This window comes from Maylandia zebra, linkage group LG19, assembly GCF_041146795.1.
Source record: "Maylandia zebra isolate NMK-2024a linkage group LG19, Mzebra_GT3a, whole genome shotgun sequence".
In the NCBI taxonomy this organism is placed as follows: Eukaryota; Metazoa; Chordata; class Actinopteri; order Cichliformes; family Cichlidae; genus Maylandia; species Maylandia zebra.
This window is the reverse complement of record NC_135185.1, coordinates 14,897,425-14,921,078: the sequence shown is the minus strand read 5'-3', so window position 1 is coordinate 14,921,078 and position 23,654 is coordinate 14,897,425. Positions and strand designations below refer to the sequence as shown.

At 40.5% G+C, this 23,654-nt stretch overlaps 2 protein-coding genes across 2 annotated transcripts; one reads left to right on the top strand and one right to left on the bottom strand.

Annotated features, from left to right (window-relative positions):
- Positions 1 to 1,347: 1,347 nt before the first annotated feature.
- ppp2r3c (protein phosphatase 2, regulatory subunit B'', gamma) lies at positions 1,348 to 8,714 on the bottom strand. Its single transcript, XM_014413695.4, has 13 exons — positions 8,521 to 8,714; positions 8,256 to 8,380; positions 7,894 to 7,998; positions 7,691 to 7,803; positions 6,886 to 6,983; positions 6,450 to 6,520; positions 6,218 to 6,350; positions 3,752 to 3,807; positions 3,532 to 3,607; positions 3,210 to 3,346; positions 2,343 to 2,480; positions 2,165 to 2,224; positions 1,348 to 2,086 (listed from the first exon to the last, which is right to left on the bottom strand). The coding sequence occupies exons 1-13, from the start codon at positions 8,585 to 8,587 to the stop codon at positions 1,877 to 1,879; spliced, it is 1,389 nt and encodes a 462-aa protein (XP_014269181.1). The 5' UTR covers positions 8,588 to 8,714; the 3' UTR covers positions 1,348 to 1,876.
- Positions 8,715 to 9,112: 398 nt separating this feature from the next.
- On the top strand, positions 9,113 to 23,421 carry prorp (protein only RNase P catalytic subunit). The gene is made up of 10 exons (XM_004559308.3): positions 9,113 to 9,854; positions 9,933 to 10,071; positions 10,294 to 10,528; positions 11,071 to 11,369; positions 11,554 to 11,601; positions 11,691 to 11,823; positions 19,402 to 19,512; positions 21,323 to 21,474; positions 22,904 to 23,102; positions 23,192 to 23,421. The coding sequence occupies exons 1-10, from the start codon at positions 9,449 to 9,451 to the stop codon at positions 23,321 to 23,323; spliced, it is 1,854 nt and encodes a 617-aa protein (XP_004559365.1). The 5' UTR covers positions 9,113 to 9,448; the 3' UTR covers positions 23,324 to 23,421.
- Positions 23,422 to 23,654: the final 233 nt, after the last annotated feature.

Here is a 23,654-nt window from a genome sequence, read left to right as displayed (position 1 = left end):
TTTCTTGAGATGTCACAGTAATCAGCTGCGTTTCTATTTTGATGTTATTTACAGCCTCTTTACATAAAATCTAAAACCTTCCGACAGTTAAATCTGACTCTAGCACTAACTGATGCTCTACGCTGGTGTGAACAGTGGCTCGTGTATACTTCAATCTTTGAATGTCCTTGCTTGTGCCAGTCTAAGCCTCTTAGAAATTGTTTTAATCTTCTCTTTGGCTGTGACGTGTGATGGCAGGCTTCAGATCTCAGTTTGCAGAGTAGCAGCGCTTATAGTCAGAATCGGTCCACAAGCAGACTCCAATGAAATGCCAGCGTATCATAGCAAAAGATGTGTACACTTTGCAGTTAAATGTCTTTCACTAAGTATAAAGGATGTTTTTTCACTATGTAAAGCAGGGTAACATATGCAAAATATTTTCTGATTTAAAGTGAAGCTTTTAATGAATCTTTATATTTCTATATTCTGTGTGTAAATAAAATCTTTAAATAATCAAAAGGGTGTTTTGTTTTGAAAATTGTACAGTGTGACTTATTTCTTCTTTTATAGACAGTGCTGTGAAGAACTATCCCTGTGCCTGTGTGAAAAAGTAATTGTCACCTAAACCTGATCACTAGTTCTGCCACTCTTGGCAAGAACTGCAATCAAGTGTTCGTGTAACTGGCATTTCAGACACATTAGAAGGCTTTTAAACAGCCTGTTTAAGGTAATCTCTAATAATCTCATTCTTATTAAAACCCAGATTATGATTGGGTCACTCCATATTTCTTATTTTGGGTTTTTGAGTCAGTCAGAGGTGGGCTTGCTGGTCTGTTTCAGATCACTGTCATGCCACATAATCTGAGTGCGCTTGAGCTTCAGAGCATGAACTGATTGCTGAGCATTCAAGATTTTCTTGTTTCATCAATTACAGCAAACCAGATGTAACAGGACTGTAAAAGTTCTTTTGTCTCGGCCGGCCACAGAATATTTTCTCTAAAGCCATACTTCATTTTGTCAGACAGGTTATATTTGTCAAATTAACAGGTAATTTGTAATCAGGCCTGGGTGTGACGAATAACATTGAACTCAGCTTTGAAAAAAAGAAATTGTGATTAATTCATGGTTAACATCACGACAAATATGCAGCAACTGTGTGATGCTGTCATGTCAGCATGGAATGTTTCCAGCATCTTGTTGAATCTACACCACAGAGAATTACGGCAGTTCTGAAGGGAAAAGGGGTCCATTTATCATTTAATGTTTAATTTTACAAAAATTTACAAAAACATTAGTTCTAAAGAAAATCACAATTTAAAGTAGAAATTTAAAGGAGCATTTTTCACAAAACGTACAAAGGAAATCCAGTAAAAACAAAAAAAGAGCCCACATGTAAATCAGAGGGAGTTACTACGAAGCTAATTTAATGAGCCAGCAGGTCTTTAACGGAGGATGCCAAAATTAAATGTAAACAAGCTACTCGATGTAAATTAACTGTCAATTAAAGAGAACAAATTATTACCAGGTGTTAGTAAAGCTGTGCTTATTTACCATTTTATAATATTTCCTTTTGATTTTTTAAATTTACTCCTATTCAATTTTATTCCCATTTGAACATTTTAAATTTTGTGAGGAAGAAGAAGCAGCAGCTTCCTCACAGGACCAGATGAAGAAAGCTATATTGAATTACCTTCGTAGTAAACCCACCTAGATTTCACAGGTAGGAGAAAAGATCAGTATTTACACAAAGATCAGCATTTGCACATTCCTCCTTTTTCCTTCAGAGTCTTCCAGCCTTCGAGGCCTTCACATGTGTGCGGGTGAGAAGGGTCAATGTCCTGCCATTTTTTGGGAGTAAAACATCAAATTCTCTTTACGTTTCAACCCCGAAACATCTTCATGTATCGTCAAAGTCAGCCATGCTGCTCCCGCCAACCCCGCCGCTGTCACTGTCGTTGGCGACCAGCACTTCTCTGTTCTCATAGGTCCAGAAACCGTTGAGGTCAATCAGGATGCTGACCACTGTGTCGCCCTGACAGCTGTTCACCAGGTCCTGCAGTGTGATCTTGAAGGGGTCTTTAGGCTTCACCATGTCAAAGATCTCATCCTAAAGAGAGAATTAAATGTTCAAAAATATCGCCCACGGCCATTACGGCCACATAAGGTGCTGTTTGTCTGTATGTACCTTTACATCCTGGAAGGAGACCGGCTCCTGTCCGTGCAGCTTGATCTGTTCCTGAATGGCCTGAAGAGAAAAAAAAAACTGCTGAAAAATGATCAAGAAAGACTGAATGAAAAAAAACAAACAAACTGCTGAATCAATCCTTTTGATTTCGTTTCACGGAAGCGTGTGCAGCCGATACCCTAAAGAAGTAGTTGAGGGAGAAGACGTTGAGGTGTCCTTGATTCTCCATGTCCAAAAGTTTAAAGATGTACTGTAAAGCTGCTGGCTCCTTCCTGTTCTCCAGAGCCAAAACAAAGTCTAAATAGGTCTTATAGTCCTGGAAAAGAGAAGGAGAAACATTCATGTCAGACAAATATTGAAATATTTAAACCACAGGAATGATGTTTTGGGAAGTAACACGTTGGTTTTTGGAGCCATATTTGGACAAGAGGGTGGAGTGAAGTTATGAGCTACTGCTTAGCCAGTCTGGTTAGATATTTGCTGATTAGTGCTAAATAGCAAACTAATAAAATACTTGGATAGTCTGTTAATACAGTAAACTGCACAGTGAGGCAAATTATTCATCAGTGCATTTAAAATGATTCAAAAAGGAACCACAGCACAAAATAGGTCCAGTTCAGTAACGAGAGCCAAAGAATAAAAACAGCATGTGAATAAGCCCAGCTTCAATTTGATGCAGTGAATCTTCAGCTCTATAACAACTGAGGTAATGAGGAAAAGAGGTACAAAGTTTTAAAGCGTTAATCATCCCTGTAAAGTATTTACAGACCTATAGAGGCTGTAAATATGCTTATTTTAATGTAAAGTTAGGCATTTAAACATGGGAGCCGTGGCCAGTATAGTAGATTTATAGCGACTGCTTTTAGACGTGCATGTGTGTTAGCTGCCTGAGGAGATCACACAGAGTTCACTCAGTCAGCAGCTCAGGATTAAATCTGTTTGCTTGAAGATGTGTGAGAAAGTCCTCACAGTCACCTGATCTCACCACCAAAAACATCTCTGCCACAGCAGTCAATACTCCAGCGGTTAATGTTATGGACCGTACCATTTCACCCTCGTAGGTAAGGCACTCCTGAAAGACTCTATCCAAAAACACAGAGGTGAGTGTGGCCGTGCCGTAACGTGAAAGCTCCTCTTTGCTCAACATGCCGTTGTGGTCCTTATCCAGGTTCAGGTACTGGCCTGCACAATTTAAAAACACAGATGTAAGCAACAGTACAGGGCACTGATACACAGACACATGCCACACAGAGCACTCCAACTTCACTGACCCAAAATTGGGACTTTCACCAACATTCCTCTAAATACAGAGGAATACAATTACCACCGGTATCCTGCTGTGCAGATGTGTCCAGATGTTATCTCACCATAGACTCGGAGAGCCGACGGGGCCGAGAACCAGTTGGAGTCCTGACTCTCCTTAGACAACTCCTCGTCTCTCAGCTGGTGACAGAGAAAGGAGAAAAAGGATGATATCAATAAGAGGAAGAGTTGCTTAGGGTTCAATGTGAACATCCTATTGTTATTGGCATCCTATAACAGACTGTGTGTGATCAAGCAAGGAAAAATAAATAAATAAAAAAATACCTCCAATAAGTCATCCAGAAAACTGCAGGCCAGGATGTCTTGGATTTTAATCTTTCCTGGAGAAAAGTAAGATAACTTAAAACAAAACAACAACAAAAAACCCACCAAACCAAAAAACCAACACCTCCACAAAAAATTCAAATTCAAATTTTATTTGTCACACACACACAACCATACACAGTATGACATGGGGGGTGAAATGCTTGTAGCTGTACAATGCCCGACCATTAAATGACAGAAGAAAAGTTTTACAATATTTACAATTTACTACAAAAATTTACAAATTAACTTAGGAATTTACAGTAAAGAATGTGCAAATAGCAGAAGAGATTATAAAGATAAGGATTATAAATTATAGGAATTATAGGAAATGTGTGGTGGTGCGTGTGGTGACGTGTGTGAGAGTCCAGTCTTATAGTGACGTGTTTGGGAGAGTCCAGTGCTACACCTGGTTCAGGGCCCGAATAGCCTGGGGGAAGAAGCTCCTCTTCATTCTCTCTGTTTTGGCCTTAAGGGAGCGGAAGCGCTTCCCAGACCTCAACAGTGAGTCCATTGTTGGGATGGGAGAGGTCCATCATAATCTTCCTAGCTTTGGACTTGCACCGCTTGGTGTAGATGGACAGCAGGTCAGGGAGCTCTGATTGAATGATGCGTTCTGCCGAGCGCACCACCCTTTGCAGATCTCGTCTGTCCTGCTTGGTGCTGTTCCCAAACCAGGTGCAGATGTTTGACGTCAGGACGCTCTCGATGGTGCAGGAGTAGAAGTTCTTGAGCACCTTCAGTGGCAGATGGAAGTCTCTAAGTCTTCTGAGGAAGAAGAGACGCTGACGGGCTTTCTTAACCAGGGTGTTGATGTGACAGGACCATGACAGGTCCTGAGTGATGTGGACACCCAGGTATCGGAAACTGTCCACTCTCTCCACTGGCGTGCCACTGATGATGAGGGGTTTGTAATTCCTCGCCTGCTTTGTAGTGAAGTCCACGATCAGCTCCTTAGTCTTGCTGATGTTTAGGAGGAGGTTATTCTCCTGGCACCAGGTCTCCAGGTTCCTAATCTCCTCCAGGTAGGCCGTCTCGATGTTGTCGGAGATCAGGCCCACAACAGCAGTGTCGTCAGCAAACTTGACAATGGAGGTGGTGTCGGATGTGGCAACACAGTCATAAGTGTACAGTGAGTACAGCAGGGGGCTTAAAACAGCCCTGAGGCACTCCAGTGCTGAGTGAGATGGAGGGGGAGACTTGTTTTCCTACCCTCACTGATTGGGGTCTGTCTGTGAGGAAGTTGAGGATCCACTGACACAGTGATGAGCTGAGTCCTAGATCCGTCAACTTGGTGAAAAGCTTAGAGGGAATTATTGTGTTGAATGCTGAACTGTAGTCCACGAACAGCATCCTAACATAATTCCCTCTGCCAGTGTCCAGGTGACTCAGGGATGTGTGGAGCAGGTGAGATATGGCATCGTCTGTGGAACGATTAGTCCGGTAAGCAAACTGAAGTGAGTCGATGGTGGGAGGAAGTGAAGAAGTGAAGCCACAAATATTATGTGTGATAACCAAAATCAACCTTTTCTACACTCCTAACACAACCTAAACACAGGAAACATGGCAAATAGCTCCATATAAAGATCAAAATGATTATTTTTCCTTATGTCTTGCGTATTGTAATTATTATTGTAATAACTGCAAAGCTGCAATAAGTTAGTCCTTACAGTGACCATCAGGCTCTGGTTTCAGAAATTTAGGGTTAACAAATTTTTTACTTTAAACTGAGATTAAACTTCAGCTGATCTTATATAATTAATGAGCTGTAAGATGACTGGTATAAAATAAAAATTCCATCTGTGACAGGCATTTTCTTCTCAGTGTGACTGTGACAGTGACCCCACCCTGACAAATGACAGATCACAGACTTTTACATACCTAAAGCATCACACAGAGCAGTTTTATTTAAACACTGTTTTTTACAGTAATGTAAGGCAAATGTTTCAGTGCAGGGAAACTGACTGCAAACCTAACGGCTGCGTTACAGCAGCCTACAGATTTTATTCTGAGGAGATAATAATATTTTCTTTTCATTTCCAGATGACAGATTGATTATAAATGTTAAACAAAAGACATTAATCACTGATGCATAAATGGAGGAAATGAGTCAGCTGCTGCAGATACAGCTGGAGGGGAGGAGGCAGAAAGAAATCCTGCCAAGCAAGCAGGTTAGGCTCAGAGAGTTACTCAGACTTAAATCCAGAGTTTTCCTTATTTCAGGTTTAGCAAACCAACTCTGTGTTGCTCTATAATCTTTCAGCACTTGTCCTGGTTCATGCAAGTGTCTGTTATATGTCATATGTAGCACCATGGTCTTGGAGGAATGTTGTGTACTGTACCACTGCACATGGCTTAAATGACATTAAAGCCACTTGACTTGACTTGCATGGTAATATGCCACGTTCTTATGGGGTTTACTCTCACCTGTTCGGAGTGGGTCGAGGAAGAAGAAGAACTTGCGGACAGCGGTGCAGACGTAGAAAGAGTAGAAGGACTTCTCCAAGCCGTCCAGCTGAGGCAGAGTGGGGATCAGCTCCAGGATGTAATTTTCTAGATCCTACAAAGAATCAGAAGAATTACCATTTTGCTGCATTTATATTTTCACTTGAGATAAAACTATTTTGTTTTGTTTTAAAGTCACTTGAGCTGAACTTACCGACTCTCTGAGGTACCCCTGTCCAGCCACATCATACAGACTCAGGCCTATCCGGGTCTGATGCAGCCACACTGGATGTAGATGAGAAGGAACAGAAAACAGAAGGGTAAGTGAAAACTTTTTAATTTGCAATATTATTGTAGTATTTCTGAGCCCGCAACAGGATAGTTACAGTGGTGAAAAACACAAAAGAAACAATCTAAACCTAAAATCTTTTTTTTTTCCCTTTCAGTAACTTAAAGCATAGTTTCAATAGCAAATTTGCACCAGTTTATTTTCTATGGCACAGAGTAACAGAAACAAGCATTAGTACTATGGATGTTTGATTGCATTTTGTGTTATATCCTCATCTTGGATAGGTGGTTGGTGAAAAGAATTTACGGTATATTGTTTAGGAGGCTCTGTGGAAACAAAGCAGAGGAAAAAAGGTCCAAACCTTTCCTCATGACATAGTTGAAGAACTGCATGATGGAGATCCGCCCGTAAGGGTCACTGTGCAGCAGCTTGGCGTAAACTCTGGCTGTGAAGAATTTTCTGAAAGTAAGAAAGAAAAGAAAACAATTAAAACTTTACTCAAACATATTAATGGCTTCACGTCAAAATCTGTTTTCGCTTAACACAATCTTTCTGCTTCAGGCTCTGAGCGCGCTCACATTAAAGGTCACTCTTCCTTCGAAAGAGTCCCGTATTCTTATTTTTCATCACAAATTTTCCCAAGTTCAGTAATTTGGATGCCTGCTGCCTTCGTTAGATGAGGTAGCTGTTTCTTAAGGACCAATTACCCATGGACACCGTGATAGACATATAATGTAGCACCAAAAGTTGATAGGGCAGACATTTAAATGAAACAGTGATTGGGTTAAGGTTATCAAGATTGACCAGAGTGGCTGATGCACACCCTGGAGGGACACCTACATGGGTTTTGGGCCTGATAAATACCTGGAGGGTCAGTGATTGTTTACATGTACTAGCTCTAGAATTGCCTAATAATACATGCACAATCTGCGTGCACTTAGACCCACATGACTTAAACTTTGATGGGAGCATAGACTACTAACTATTACTACTACTAACTACATTTCCCATAGGTGTTTTGATATGCTGTTGATCAAGCCTAAGGGAAATGCTTTTTACTGATTCAACATCCTCTGTGATCAATATCTAACAATTAGACTGAATACGTCCAGCAGTGTAATACAGACTTAAATGAATTTTAGGGTTGAGAACTTGTTATCACTCACTTGCACTTGCTCCCAGCCTTTTCCCCCACCTCCAGGTACGCTTCATAGTTGATCATGGCCTCTTCTCCAGTCAGTGGAGGCACCTGGTGCTTATCGAGCAGAAACCACAAATTCTGCAGAAAATAAAAGGAAACATAAGAAAAAACAAAGTTTGTGTTGCTTTACCTGCAGAAGAAGCAATGATATATTTGTGTGCGTTTTACCTGCAGTTCCTCATTATCAAGCAGCTCTCTGCTCTTCCTCTGGAGAAAGACAGCTCTGGATTCCTCTCTTAATTTCTGAAGCAATACTTCATCTTCTGCTGGCAGCTGCAGAAAAAAACCCAACATCTAGTGGCCATGTCCAAGCAACTACGCACAAGTTAAATAATTAGCATCACACTTTCCTCTCTTACCACTAATTAAATGATTAAATTGACTGGATGTAAAGGTCTGAATACAACTGTGTGTGAACTGTAACGTTTGCTTCTGGATGGCGTATGTAGACATTGGAAAGAAAATAGTTCCAAAACTAAGGTTTTTGTTTTACTTTTACAGATTTCATATGTATTGAACTGATTTGATACCCTGTAGTAGAACCGTGGGATGGTCTTGTAGGAGCTGCCGCTGTTGCTTCCTCCTTTCCACTCGGTGTAATATTTGGAGAAAAGCTCCGTTTCTTCTGATTTATTTTCCTCTTCGCTCTTCTCGTCTTTGCCGGAGAAAAACACAATATAAAAACCAACTTAAATATTAACTATCCGGCAAAAGAACACTCTTATTAGTTAACTGATTACAAATCGATAGTGTACATTCAACTTAGCCAGCTAAACACAGTTTACATTGTTTTACCTCTTTTGGAGTTTGCTAACCTCCTCTTAAGAATATCCGCCCAGTTAGGCTGCTGTTCGGTAGCCATCTCTGCTCCGGAGACAAGCTAACAGTGAGATTTCTTCATTTTAATAACGAATCTCCACTTGTAGTAAAAAAAAATAGCCGTGCTACCCAAACAACATCAAGCTAATAGCTGTAAAGGGAACTTTTTTCCGGTCGGTGCTTTTCAAAATAAAAGAGTAACGAGAAAGAAATGAATTTCCACCTCTTCAACCTGCTCCCTGTTAGTCCACACAGCGACTACTGCCTGACTTCAACCCGTTCATCGCCATCGCAAACAAGGAGAGACTCAATACTTATGCCGATTTAATCTCATATCTCCACAGTATGGCTCATTATCACTATTAACTCTATCACTCTGCATTTACTCCAGCTCTGCACATCGCCTATGTTCTTGAAAATTATCTGGACATAATATGATACAAAAGCTACATGTAAATAAAATAAATGTAAAAGTTAAATAAATATTTAACTATAAAATATATAACAAATTATTCTCATGATCAATGGGTGATGACATTTCCTTTTTTATTTTGAAAAACCTGATACCTCACAAACGACGTTGTCTAATGTTGATGACGTCAGGTGTGCGACTCCATCCATGCCTTCTTGCTGGTGTGTTTTGTAGAGGGATATGAGCTGAATGAGTTCCTCAGGCGCTGTATTTGTAGTTATTCAGATTTATGGACGAAACGAGAGCGCGAGAGAGCCTTTGAAGGACGCGTAGAAACAGGAAGGTGAGCTTCTGGTGTCACCTGCAGGCTCATGTAATTCACGTCATGTGTCAGCTGTGTGCTTAGTTTGTGTATGAGAAATAAAACAGTTTAAATTTAAAGTGGGATTACAGCTGCTGTGCTCATAAATCATTCGCTATAATCATCCAAACATGGGCTCTACCTTCATACTGAAAGTCAGAACATCTCTAAAGTCCTCGCAGCTCTTTTTCCAACATGGACGTCCAGCTTTCTCCACATTACAGCCTCCCTGGGTTCTCTCTGTGTGCAGCAGAGAGCCCAGCCTCACCCTGGGTGTCAGACGGACACACAGAAGCAGCAGTGGACAAACTAAAGGGCAGGGTGGGGTTAGAAACAGCACCATCAGAAGCGGTGAAGAGGATGGTACAGTGAATGGAGGAGGAGATAAGAGGTCTGCTCCCCGGCAGAGGATCCATAAATCTGTGTTTGCTGCTGGAACGGCAAAGAGGACGGCGGATATACTGAGGAGGAGGGCGCCTCTGGTCTGTGAGTATAAGGATGAAGAGGAGCCTGAACGTAGGTCAGATAGGGGAGCAGGTGAGCATGCATCACCACCTCTCTTCAGATATTTAACAGCTCATGATGTGTTTGGATGACTATTTGGATGTTTTACAGGAAGGCTGCAGCCTCCTGAGCGACCGCTCCCTTCCAATGAGTGGAAGAAGCTGAAGGAGTCTCAGGGAAATCCACCTCGCTTTGAAATCCAAATGATGACAGCTCTCTTCACCTCTGGGGGCGAGCTGGATGTTGCCAAGTAAGAGTTAAATGAAAGATTTAATTTGCCCTACGGTGATTAAACAGATACTGACTCTGGATGACTTCCAGTGGAGCTGTGAGGAACCTTAAAGGCATTTTAGATCAGTCGCTGTTCTAAAAGCTTCCTGAAAATCCTTCATTTAATCCAGAATGCTGCAGTGAGAGCATTAAAGGACTGAAAAAGCTCCATGTTACTTTCATTTAAAATCCTCCTCTTCAGGTCCCTGCTGACTTTTGTAGCCACGGAGACTGGCACACTGTCCTACGAGCTGCTACTGCGATACCTGACGCTGTGTGTGAGCAGCGGCCATGACGCTGAGGTGTTTGACGTCTATGACATCATGCGGGGAAGTTTCCCCTCTCTGGACACAGGAGCTTCCAGTCTTTTTATCAAAGCCTTCAGCCGGACGGCGAGGTGGAGGGAGGCTCTCAACATCCTGCAGGAGCTCAAGAAAGTAAGCAGTTTTTTTTTAGGAGAAAATTAAACTTATGAAAAGTATTTCAGTGAGGAAAAAAATGCACTTTTAGTTTAGGCCAGAATTCATTACGTGTGTTTGTCATTTGCTAAGCTAAATATTAACCTAAAAGTTGTTTTTCTGAGGCTTAAAATTAATTTCTTACACTTTTTCACTCCTTTTTTTCCTGTTTGTCTATACAAACCAATTAGCCATGCTTCTGTTCAGTTCTGATAAACTTATAAATGTTCAATCGTAAACTTTCTCAACCTGAACAAACCTGAACCAGCTTGCTCGTGGGGGGGTTCTATACTTTTGTGATTTTCTCTGTTTTCTTTGTGTTATTGTAGGGTCTTTACCTTAGAACGTAAAGCACCTTGATTCAAAGGTTGTTGTCATTTATCATCTGCAGATGACGATGGTTGATTTCGTGATATTAGTGAGGTAGTTTTCTATATTTCAGGTTGTTTCAAATGTGAGCGAGCTCACAGGTGAAGCTTTCTTTTCCTCCATAATTATCACCTGATTTTATTTACTAACAGACTTTTAGTCCATCACCACGCAACTATGGCGACGTCATCGCAGCGGCAATGCAGCACGGTGACACAAGCACTGCCTGGGCTCTTTATGATGAGCTAATTGACAATGGACTGAGTCCTCACCAGGAGACGTGGGAGACTCTGTTTAAAGTGGCAGGGAAAAAGGAAGGAGAAGAGGGAACGAGTGCCATGTCACAGGCTGAACAGCAGGAGAGGCACCTGGGAATTCTGCTGCACATGAGGAACAACCAGATCTACCCTCAGCAGAGCCTCGCCAGCAGCATCAAAAGCTGGTTTGAGAGGTAGGACCGTGATAGGGAAGCACATGCATGCAAAACAAATCCTGTTTCTTAAAATGTGATTTTTTTTTTTAAAGCTTTGCTCCCCTGCATTTATTTTCAATGTGACGTGTATTAACGGCAAACCTCAACATGTGAACATAATCACTCTAGTGTATATTCTCCTTGTGCTCCTTCCCAAAATCAGCCTGACAGGACAGGAATGGACAGGCAGCTGGACGACCGCCACCCCAAAGTAATAAAAACCACTTCTGATGTATGTACGTACCTCCATTATGATAGTGTGTGTCATTTAAACATATATATGTGTGTGCATGTGTTCAGGGGAGTATGTAGGAGTTGTGGGTCTGAGCTGGAGTCCATCCAGCTGACTGCTGAGGAGTACCAGCAGCTTAAAGACAGAGTGATGACAGACATCATTGAGGGACAAGATGTTTTCACCAAGACGACTCCAGAGGTAAAACGCACACATACACACAGGGACCTTGAACTTTAATTTATTATTATTTATTGTTATATTTAAGTGACAAACAAACAGCTGTAAACATAAAGAAGCAGCCCGAAAAAAGAACATTCAAACATCCTGTAAGAGGGAGATGAGATTTTTCTTTGTACACCCCGTCACCACTAGGGGGAGTAGTGCTGCTGCCAGTTAGAGTGATTTAATGTGGGGGGAGGGGTGTGATCAGAGAGGCATTTCGTTTTGTTTGTGGTTGTTCCTTTCATATTCCACAAAGGTCTGTGTAGACTCTGTAAATAAGGCTGCAAAGATAGGTTAACCACTCCAGTATTTTTAATGCCATTATCTCAACCCGTGAATTAAGCATTCACGTAATTTAACATAAAGAGACACAAGTATGTTTTAAAAACTTAATACAAACCTAAATTTTTTTTTCTTAATAATGTTTCCTTTCTTTCCTTTTTTCCCTTTGTCTCCTTTGACCTGTTACGTTCCTCCACCTCAGCTTTGCTGTTTTTGTTTCCTTTTGGTCGCTTTACTCTGTTTTTCTTTTACATTTGCTCATATTTTCTTTTCTACTCTTTTCTTCCTTTTCCTAGTTTTTTTTAGTAGAAAAGTAGAAAATGCTAATATTACCACAATACACAAAATCTGTGTGAGTGTTTGTGAATGGTGTCATGTTGCCTAGCAACCACTTATCTTTGGGGCACAATGGTGTGTTTTTTGCAGTTGCGCACCTATAACACCTTATAAAACAGTTATACTGGTTTCATTTTACCGCAGTTTCTAATTTAGATCTGCAACACTTCTGTTATGCGTGATAAATTATGACCCCCATTGATGTTTTCTTTTTTCTAATTAAAAATATAATAACAGTTCATTCATGTAGATGTTTGAAAAGTAAAGTAAAATATTGAAACTAGATTTTTATGGCGCACTAGTTTCTCAGCTGTTTTCTTGCTGTCTTTTGCTAGATGGCGTCATTGTTACACCGGCTGGCACATCAAGCTGGCAGAGTCTGAGCTGGTCAAAAGAATAGATCTGTGTTTCAAGTTTTATAGACATTCTTAGGTGCAGTGAGGCAGCTGTTTGTCCCCCTGGTTCCAAGACTTTATTGATTATTTCCCTAAGCTGGGGTATATGACTCTGTGGTTAACTATTAAAAATCAGAGGAGGATACAGTTCTGTTATCACCACATCCTTTGTGGTTTTCTGGCCTTTGCAGTTTTTTTTTTTTTTTAATGTTAATGGGACAGCCAGTCATCTGGAAGCTGTACTTTCAATTTCTGATTTATAGATAAGAATTACGTTAGATTATGCAAAACTTAAATCACAGCAGTTTTTTTGGCTTTATCCTGTAAATTTGGACAAAATCAGACTCCAGACAATAAAAAATACATCGCAAAGGCCATTCTGCACCACAGAAGCAAGCACAAAGACTGTTAAAGTGAACATTTACTCTTAATGTGCAGGAAAAGCCAGTTGATTTTTGATCGGACCACAAATTAGCCCATACACTTTGCTCTAAAAGATTAAAAAAAACAAAAAAACAAAAAAAAAACCCATTTTTTTTCCAGTTTTAGACATGACATGAGGTCATGTAATCACTGTTTGTAACTGGGAGGGGCCACATCCTGCCGCCTCAGTAGAATATCCCTCCTGGCTAACACCGAACAGAATGATAGCACCTGTCTTTTAGAGGCCAGTAGAAACGCCTCATTCCCACTGATGCCAAACAGAATAAGAAGGGGACAAGGGGGCGGCGTCTCATTGAGAATCCTGGACAGGGTATGGAAAACCTCTGTCCAAAACTGAACAAGACTGGGACAAGACCAGTACATGTGGATCAGTGAGGCTTCAGCAGTTTTGCATCTGTCACAATATGGAGAGATTTCAGGATGCGTGTTTGCATTCATTGCAATACTTAAAAACGAAGCTCTTGCCAATCGAACACTTTCCAGATAGTATTGCCAGTGAATCAAAAATTCATGGTACTTTACTGCATAATTTCATCAGTTTTGCTATAATGCAGCACCAAATTATGATGAAGCCTCCACCAGCTTTTACTCACTGTTGCTTTCTCTATAATAAGAAGTGCCCCAAGACTTGTGCACAGTACTTTAGGTCAGGTGAGGGACAAAAGTTGCATGAGATTGCATTGCGCAAAAAAAAAAAAAAAAACCCAACTAATTTTTATCAGATGTAGGCTCATATGAAAATGACCCAAAATAGAACACAAAAGATCAGATTCCATGTGGTTTGCGCTGTTCATGCTGTTGTGAAAAACCAGATATGAGACATGTAAGCCAGAAATATCATATGTGGGCTACTTTTGTCTGCAGAGTGAACTAGAGATTAAACAAGATGATTTAAACGACTGTGAGCCGGCAGTGAACTTCACTGAGACCCAGCCAGCACCTCTAAAGTTCACTAATTAACATATTATATGTTGTTTGCTTAAATTGTGCAGAAGCTGAACTATTTGCAGTGCAACAGACCAGTTTGCACGCAGACTCTTTTACTACCAATTCATGTTCATGGAATACATGCAGAATGAGATTTGTCTTGCTGGATAAGCAAGGCAAGAGGCAGGGTACATGCTAGACGTGTCGCCAGTCTGCTGCAGGGCTAGCACAGAGACACATTCACATTTACACCTATGGGCAATTACTGTGTACCCTGCCTCTAGCCATATGGCTGCTGGGATAGGCTCCAGCCCACTGGTGACCATGAATTGGATGGCTGACAAAGGCCTTCTGTACAAAAGTAAGTCATGTGGGTTGGCCACAAGGTCAGTCTTCCTCTTTATTTCAGTGGAAGTTGCGAAGATGATTTACATATTTACACAGCTAATTAAGTTTACTTTAGCTAATTGATTAAATTGAAGAAACAGGAAAATAACAGAGGTTGTGGTTTTTGCAAACACCCACCCAATTCAGAGCAAGGTGATTTAACTATTTAAAATTTCCACTCAATTTTCACATGAACTAAACAAATGAAGGGTGTATTTGTGAGCTTCAGAGGAAATAGGTGGACTTTGTTACCTGTGAACGTAGCCTGCGTGGACATTTCCTGGCTGTCTTTGTGCTTGTAGCTTGATGTTGTGTATGTACGTGAGTTTCTTGGCAACAAAGTAAATGATCCCGTTTCCCATGAATTTATTTGTTTAAGGGGAATGTTTGGCTTTTTTTCTGCTTCGTGAATTTTCCAAGTAACATGAAATGAAAATGAGATCATTTACATGCATTCAGCTGGATTCTTTATGTGACTGCAAATATGTAGACAGACAGCAGCAGACAGACAGCAGTGCACTTACAAACAAGCTTAAAACGCTGAATTATGGCTGTGTTGTAAGAGCCTTATTTGCTGTGCATGCATATGTGCAGCGTCTGTGTCGAGAGCCAAGGTACAAGCTTTTCATTGGATTGGAATGTACTCCTTTTTTAATAATGCAATTAAAGTAAACATAAAATGAAGTTTATTTAAAAAACAACAACTGGGCAACACCGGCAATGTGTGGTTAATAATATGACATATTTAAATTATTAAAATAGGGCTCGCTTTGCACATGTTCTTGTGTCTTTATCTGGCTCAGTTATAGTTGGTTCAATTAAGGGAATTTCCAGCATGCGGACGGCCATGTGAACGTAGCCCACAGCTACCTCCTGCTGAGCAGACAGACAGTTTAAATGAGCTTTGTTAATTCCCCATTTAAGGCAGTTTATTTCAAGGGCAAACAGAGTGCTTCAGAGGAGAGTTAAGCAACTTGTGAAGGAAGGAAAAGGGGTAGAAGAAGGGCATCAGCACAAAGGGGAAGAAAGGCGGCAGTTTGTTTCGGTCTTTGTTTGGTGATAACTAGTGAAAAAAACAAAGTGTCTGTTTACTTTTCAAATAGCACTCATATATGTTTAGATAGCAGAGGTCAAAGATTGACTATTAGAGCAGAGAATGCAACAACACATCCCTTTATCCACAGAGAGAGTCGCTGTGAATAAACTCTGAATGCACTAATCCTGTTTTTATTTTAAAACAATATTAACATTAGCATGATTTTAATGCAGAGCCTCGCTGTAGGAGCAATTTTTGGTTTGCTCATTTGTGTTTAAGCTTCTGGCCACCACTCAGTTATGAGTTTGACATGTACTGAGCCTAAAGTCAGACTTTTCAGTGTGAGAGGTGGGTCTCTTTTAACCTGGTGAGGTCACCACATTAGCTTATTCTGATTACATAAGCTGGTGCAGAGCAGGGTTTTTTTAGTGATTAATGGAACATGATAATACTAACCTAGTACTAACTTGGTTAGTACTACGGGGCTACCTAAGTAACTACACCTTTCTAGTGCCCCTTTTGCATTTAGAACTGCCTGAATTCTCCCTTTTTCCACAACAGGGTTGCACAGGGGATGCAGATTTGTCAGCTTTACATCCAGCTTTAATACTCAAGTAGGCTGTGGTGTTTAAATAATGCTCAGATGGAACTAAGGGGCCAAAATTGTGTTGAGAAAATATCCCCCAAATCATTACACTACAACCACTGGCCTAAACCTTTGACAGGGCAGGATGGATCCATGCTTTCATGTTGTTCGTGCCCTATTTTGATCCTACCGTTGGAAATCAAGACTTATCGGAACAGGGAATGTTTTTCCAGTCTTCTGTTGTCCAGTTTTGGTGAGCCTGTGTTAATTATAGCCTCAGCTTCCTGCTGTCTGCTGACAGAAGTGTCATCTGGTGTGATCTTCTGCTGCTGCAGCCCTTCTGCTTCAAGGTTTGACATGCTGTGGATTCAGAGAAGCTCTTCTGTATTCCTTGGTTGTCATGAATGTTGTTTTTTTTTGTTCCCGCTGTTTCCTATCAACAGTCTGCTCATTTTGACCTCTGACCCCTGGCATTAAAAAGTCATTTTTATCCAGAGAGCTGCAGCTTACTGCGGATCATTCTCTGTAAACTCTCGAGATGATTGTGTGGGAAAATCCCATCCACACAAATACCTTTCTTCCTCATTCTGATGATTTGAATTTCTTGGCCCTTTCTACATCCCCAAAAGCAATGAGTATCTTATGATTGTCAGGTTAGATATTTGTGTTAACAAGCAGTTGAACCGCTGTACCTACAAAAAAAAAAATACTAGCAGATGAGCGTATATACGAGGATGCGGTTTTTGTATCTGTTTTCTGGCTTGTCCAAAATTTTTGTCTACTTGACAAAAAGTTTGATAAAGTGTTGTGGCTATAGTACGCTTTAACATAATGCGAAATAGCACAGTCTAGGCTGTGTTTTATGAAAAAGCAGATCGTTTGCTTCGTGCAGGGGCACATCATCATTAGTACTCATATAGTATTTCAACTACTGAACAATTCAATGCCTCCTTTGTTGCTTTTGTTGGTTCATGGCTCTACGGTCTGGACTTTTACTGCAGAGCTGTGCTGCTGGACTTTGCAGAATGTGGCTGCACAGTCCAGCAGCACAGTGGCTGGCTGAAAACGCAGTCAACATAAACCGGCTCTTTTAATCTTAAATATTTATTTGGTGCATAAGCAGATATAAAATGTAGACTCCAATCAAAATGTAAAGGGGGAAATGATGACAAGTGTCAGAAGTGAGATAACTGAGAAGTGAGATGAACTAAACTCAGCAGGAAGTTTTTTTTTAAATAGTGTTTGAGCTGAAATTGATAGAGTTAATTATGTGCACACGACACAGCTCAGTGGGAATGGATATGTTTACAGAACCCTACTGTGCTTTGTGTAATAAAGGTGGCATTTAAGTGATACTATAAGCTTATGCATTTTTTATGAGTGTGTGTGTGTGTGTGTAGTCGTGTAATCCACAGCAGCACAGTGAGCTGGTTTCACATATCAGCTCTGGAAAGTCCCTGGATAATTATGCTGGACTTTGTCTTTCTCTTTTCTTCTCCTCATATTCTTTGCTCGTCTGCGGCTTTCGTTTATTGTCTTTCTTCCTTTTCTTCTTAATCAAACATTGCTGCAGAATGAGTGAGTATGACTGGTGTGTTTAGGCAGTCAAAATTAATAAGAGCATAAATAAGAGCATGTGGCAGTTTAAAAAAAAATCTAGATCGTGACATTAAAGACACTCATTTTAATGTGCGTTCATGATACTGTGGATGCAATCACGATTCACTCCAGGGGAATTCACAGCAGCCTATTTCCATATTGCTGTTGGTGAAAACTGAAAGCACTGACAGGTTCCCATGCAGGTTCAAAGCAGCTTTCCTGTTATGGCACAAAGCTGCCTCAGAGTTTTTACAAGTTTTGACCTGAGTGGTGCATAAAAATTATAAAATGTGGTGTGAAATTTATAAGAAATGCAAATTGAACAAATTCTGCATAGATGGAGCTTTTTACCTCCCCTGTGGTCTGCATGTTTTGGGTGTTATGAAAACAGCTGCAGATGTCCTTAGATTTCTGTGTAGTAAAGATAAGGGCTCACCAAGGGCTAACATATTAGTCTGACTAGTCTGAGGCAGCTTAAAAGGTAAAAACAAAACACGATTATCTATTATTGATAAGCGTTATTTGAATATGCTATTAAACTTTATGTTAACACAGAGGACTAGCTGGCACTCTGCCATCTGCCTGCTGGGAAGGAAAGTCCAGCTTGATTTATTACTGGCAGGCCTTTGATCAGTTGGTGAGAAAATCAGCCAACCATCAGCTCACAGGTGGAGCTCAGATACGCTGTTTGACTCAGTAGCAAACTAACCATCTATGATGTTGTTAGAAACCTCTGCAGATGTTTTCTGCACATTAACCGTGCTCTCGGGTCAAATTATCAATCGGAAACATTGCACAGAGGGCAACTATGCTTTTTGCTGAACATAACATAGGCTTTACATAAACAATGGATGCAGCTACTGCGATGTCATCCACTGGTTTGTGACGCTTTTTGGCTCCTGTGTTGTTGTTGTTGTTGTTGTTTTGGAGCCACAATTGCTTGATGAAGAGGTTACCAGCTAATTCTTGCAAACCTGCCACAAACTGTATGGGTGCAGGACACAGTTAGCTGCTAATTAGTTCAACTTAATAAAATATTAGAAATTAAATACTCTTGGATGAGCTTTAAGTACAAATGGACCGACGTTGGCTGCTTTTAGATGATCCCACACTGCTGTTTCATTGTGTTTTTCCTTTCCAGGTGTGCTTTTCCCCACTTGGGATCATTGTCATGCTGGGAACTCAAGCTAATGCTAATCAGATAACTTACACATAATTCTGCATGGTGGATTATAATCTCAGGGTACTTTTTTACATCATAATTTCATCAGTTTTGAAAAGATGCCTAACACCACTGCCTGAAATAGCACTAAACCCCAATAGAGCCTCCACCATGTTTTACAGATGGCTGTAGACACTCGCTGTTGTACTTCTCTGATTTTCAGTGCTGCTTTTGTGTAAGTTTTTGTGAACAATTAAGTTAGATGCCTTTTGTGTCGTACCTGTTGTACCTTCATGGATCACTTTCTTTATAAAAACTCCTCACTGACTGTTATTTCCCTACATATCGCTCTCTTTACATATAATAATTCTTCTTCCTCTCTGTTTGTGTGTCTGTTCAGGAGCTGCAGCGGTTCAAGTTGTTTGTGAAGAGGAAGCCAGCCTTTGATGTGGTTGTAGATGGGCTTAATGTTGCAAATAGCAACAAGGACAAAAGCAAGCAGTCAGAGACAGTAAGAATATGCACAGGTGTACATGCATTAAAAGTGTGAGATGCAGATTTACCCACAGGGCAGACCCTGTGTGTAAATCCGCACTCACTCACACATAGTTACACAGTCTTGATTTTAGTGGTTTCTTCCTACATGCATATCTGTCCAACTCAGGGGCTTTTCTGCCAGTCACAGAATGAGTAAACCTGCAGTGTGTGTGTAGTTTTTTTATTTTTTTTATTTTTTAGAGCATGCATGTGGGAGATGCACGTAAAACTGCCCAGTACCTGATTTTAACAGTAATGAGAGTACTTGTCAGCCTGCCTACATGTGTCTGTCAGGATGTGAGTGTGTGATGGCTTATTCTGCCCCAATTTTCTCACATATGTGGCTGCAAGACAAAGGAAAGTACAGACTGATGAGCCTATTTCCCTATCTAGTCATCTAGTTTGTGGGAAAGTTAAATAATTTATGAAAATAAATGCAAAAGAGATCGAAATTTACATCAAGCATATTATTCAAAGGAAACTGGAGGACAGCCGTACTGCTTCAATATGAATTACCTGCTGAATTCACTATTCAGAGTTCTGGATGACTGCTTACATGCCATCAGCTCACTGAGATGAAACAAGCTGAATGGCTGCAAATAGATAAACAGTGCATTGTGTATTTGCAGCTTGAACATCAGAAACTGTTTTATAAACAACATTTTTCACACATAGTTTTGAGAGACATTGCTGACAGTGAAGCTGAGATAAGAAACACTGGAAATGTTGGAAACATCGTTAAATATTTGTGAGCAGCCTGCAGCTTTGGCTGCTCTTTCCCGACTGCAAATATCAACAAATATTTACAAAGAAACAGCTTATTTAGACTTGTGAGATTGATCTTTGTAGAGACCGCAGCGTAACCTGCTCAAGTACCCGACAGCATTGCCAGCATTAATGTTTGTGTTAATTATGTGTTAATTTATTTGTAGTTATGTCCTGGTTTTTTGTATACAGTGTCAGCCAATATAGATGCAAATAAAAGGCCAGGAGTCATGCAGTTTTCATTTTTCATGTTCTCATTTTATTGCTATTGTAAGACAAGCACGTGCAAGGCGAGTTGCAGATAAAAGTTTAAAAATGTTCCAGTGAAATCAGAGAATGTGGCTTCATAGTTTTCCATTTGTAGGCAGAAAACTATTCAATTGAAGTTAATTGTGTTAACTATAATTAACTTGGGAGTAGACGACTCTGAGTGTCGAAACATTTAAAAGAGCAAATAAAACCCTAAATTGGCATTTCAGCCAGTGCGTTCCTGTTTTTTAGTCTGGTTATCTAAAGCTTGCTCAGCCATGACTAGTCAGTGCTACTCAGACTAGAAATAGAAACTATAAAGCTTCCAGTAACAAAGCATCTTGTCCTGTGGCTGCCAGTTCTTTAGATGTCTGTTTGTAGAGCTTAAAGAAGTAAACATTACTGCAGTACACAGACATTTTACTTCATTTTTATTGAGGCAATGAGCCTATGTAGGCCCACTCATAGGAAAATAAATACATAAATTATACATATGTAAAAATGTATGAGTATGTACATCCAAATGTATGTAATTTTTATATTGTATGTCTTTAATGACTCTTCCTGGACCTACACGTCTTTTCTAACTTCCAGCTTTTCCGAATGTGAAACATATACCCCCCCCCCCCCAAAGCTCATTGCCCTCATGTGGGATCAGCTGCTTGCATTGTAGACCAAATCCAAGCCATCATTTTAGTAATTATTTTTATTTATTAATGTTCTCGTTTTGAAAGTGAATATAAAGAAAGGCATATATTTGTGTGTTTCAGCTGCTGCTGGTGGTGTCAGAGCTCGTCGACCATCAGGGCCTGACTGTCCTGGTGCTGGGAAGGAAACACATGCTGCGACCCTCCAGATCCTGGGACAGAAACAACATGAACCTCATCCAGCAGAAGGCCCACTGTTTCTTTACCGACAATATGTGAGCATCTTATGATAATAATAATGATAACGATAATATAAAAAGAACAGCATGAAATATGTTCCATTGGATAGACAGGAAACCAGTACTGGGAATGTTCCTGTTTACTAGTTACTCTGTAAAACGGTAATCAGTAACTATTTTTACTGCTTCATGAAAGTAATCGGTTGCATGATCTGTTTGTTTCACTGGAGCGCTACCTTCAGCATGCGCTGGGTGGTTAGCAGCCGGGATGAAAATGGTCGATTGCTCCTTCTGGTTTGGGGGGGGAGAGTTTGTGCCTCAAATGAGTTGAGGTGTCTCGGGATCTTTTTTCACAATGATGCGAAGGTGGATTATAAGGTCGGCTGGCAGATGTAGAGTCAGTAGAAATGTGGGCATTGTGTCAGACTGTCAGGGTAGGAAGAGAGCTGAAGTTTTATCCCTAGAATGCCTGCCAGGCTTGGAGATCGGAGGGAAGCCTGGAGTAGTGCTGCTGCTCCTTTGTGTTAATAGGAACCAGTTGAGGTGCTTCTCCCTCGTGCCTTCGCTTTGGAGGTTTTTTTTTTTTTTTTCCAGCACATCCAACTGGAAGGATATCCAGACCTGGGAAGATCCCAGGAGGATCTGGAAGGCATTGCTGGGGAAACAGACAATTGTTGTATTATGGAAAATTGTTTTAAAAAACATCTTTACGGACTGTAAATGTTTCATTAGCTTTCCTTTGTCATGTTAGAGCAACATTGCATATTTAGCACTGAGAGTTGTTGCTTTCGGCTGGTCTCAGGCTCGCTAGTAGCAAGATTCACTGATTCACACACAGATGCAGAAATGGCTCCTTGAATACCATCTTCTCAAACTATCTTGCTGACCTTCTTTGTCCTGGAATAGGCCAAAGCGGGACATTCCTGCATGGTGAGTAGATGCAGACCAACAGAGTTTTTACATTTAAGCTTAAGTGATGTCTGTCTTGGCTTGAAGACATTGTCTCAACAAGCACTGTGCAAACCTACAATGCAATCTGTCTATACAGCCACAGCTTGTGGCTCTGGAGCCTCTGGAGAGATTAAATCTGTTGGCTGGGTTGATAACACCTTGGTGTCCCTCCAAAATAGCTGGAGGAGGTGGCTGAAGAGAGGGAGTTACTATTCTTGACCCGAATAAGCAGCAGAAAATGGATAAATGTAACACCTTAGAAATTTATTTGTTTTGTGATGTGTTTAAGTTGATGGTAATACCTGCCTGTTTAAAAGGCAGCACACAAGCAAAAAAAAAGAAAAAAGAAAAAAAAAAGTCATTAAAAATCATTCAAGAATCAAAAGATCCTCTTTAAATGTGTTTGTGGGTGCTGCAACACAATCTGGGTGGCTGACATATATAGGAAACCATAACACAGACTATGAATTCAGATGTAGAGCTCTGCTTATTTTCTGCATTTTGTGCTTTTCAGTTCAGAGGATGACCCCTTCCTGTTGTACGCTACTTTGCACTCTGGGAACCACTGTCGGTTTGTAAGCAGGGACCTGATGAGGGACCACAAGGCCTGCCTGCCAGATGGAGCCACCAAGCGGCTCTTCTTCAAGTGGCAGAGAGGGCACCAACTGGTGGTGGACGGGCACGTCACAGCGGGCAGGAGGGTCCGATTTCAGGTGGAGAATGAGACCATGAGAAGAGAGGGTCAAGGCTCAAAGAAGGAAGCATCACAAAATTAACTCTGTTTTCGTTTGTGTTTTCCCAGAGTATTCCCAGCTATGACACCATTGTCCAAACCTCAGGAGGAAACTCATGGCACATCCCTTATGATGAAACAGAGGACAGGAGCACCTATGAAGTACCACAACACTGGCTGTGTCTCAACAAAAAGCTCTGAAGACTGTCTTTTTTTTTACAGTTTGGAATATTAAAAAAAATGCTGGTACTGAAGACTTTTAATAAAACTGTGGACCTGTAAATAAACATTTACCATCACTGCAGTGTCTGTACTGTTTTAATCATATTTCAATTTAATATGATTAAATATTAGATAATAGGTACAGCCAGATCCATGGATATTTGAACAAGATGTACAACAAATGTAATTTTTCAAATTTTGGCTATGTGCATCCACTAACATTGGACTTTAAATAAAACAATTAAGATGTGATCAAAGTGCAGACTTATTACATTAACTGCTTAGGATTTACAGCTATTTTTATACACAG

Coding starts and splice junctions, on each gene's coding strand:
- ppp2r3c (XM_014413695.4), bottom strand. CDS start 8,587: ATGGCTACCGAACAGCAGCCTAACTGGGCGGATATTCTTAAGAGGAGG. Junction 6,521..6,885: donor CAACTATGTCATGAGGAAAG/GTTTGGACCTTT, acceptor ATCTACATCCAG/TGTGGCTGCATCAGACCCGG. Junction 3,347..3,531: donor GTCGGCTCTCCGAGTCTATG/GTGAGATAACAT, acceptor TAAATTGTGCAG/GCCAGTACCTGAACCTGGAT.
- prorp (XM_004559308.3), top strand. CDS start 9,449: ATGGGCTCTACCTTCATACTGAAAGTCAGAACATCTCTAAAGTCCTCG. Junction 11,602..11,690: donor TGGACGACCGCCACCCCAAA/GTAATAAAAACC, acceptor GCATGTGTTCAG/GGGAGTATGTAGGAGTTGTG. Junction 11,824..19,401: donor TCACCAAGACGACTCCAGAG/GTAAAACGCACA, acceptor GTGTCTGTTCAG/GAGCTGCAGCGGTTCAAGTT.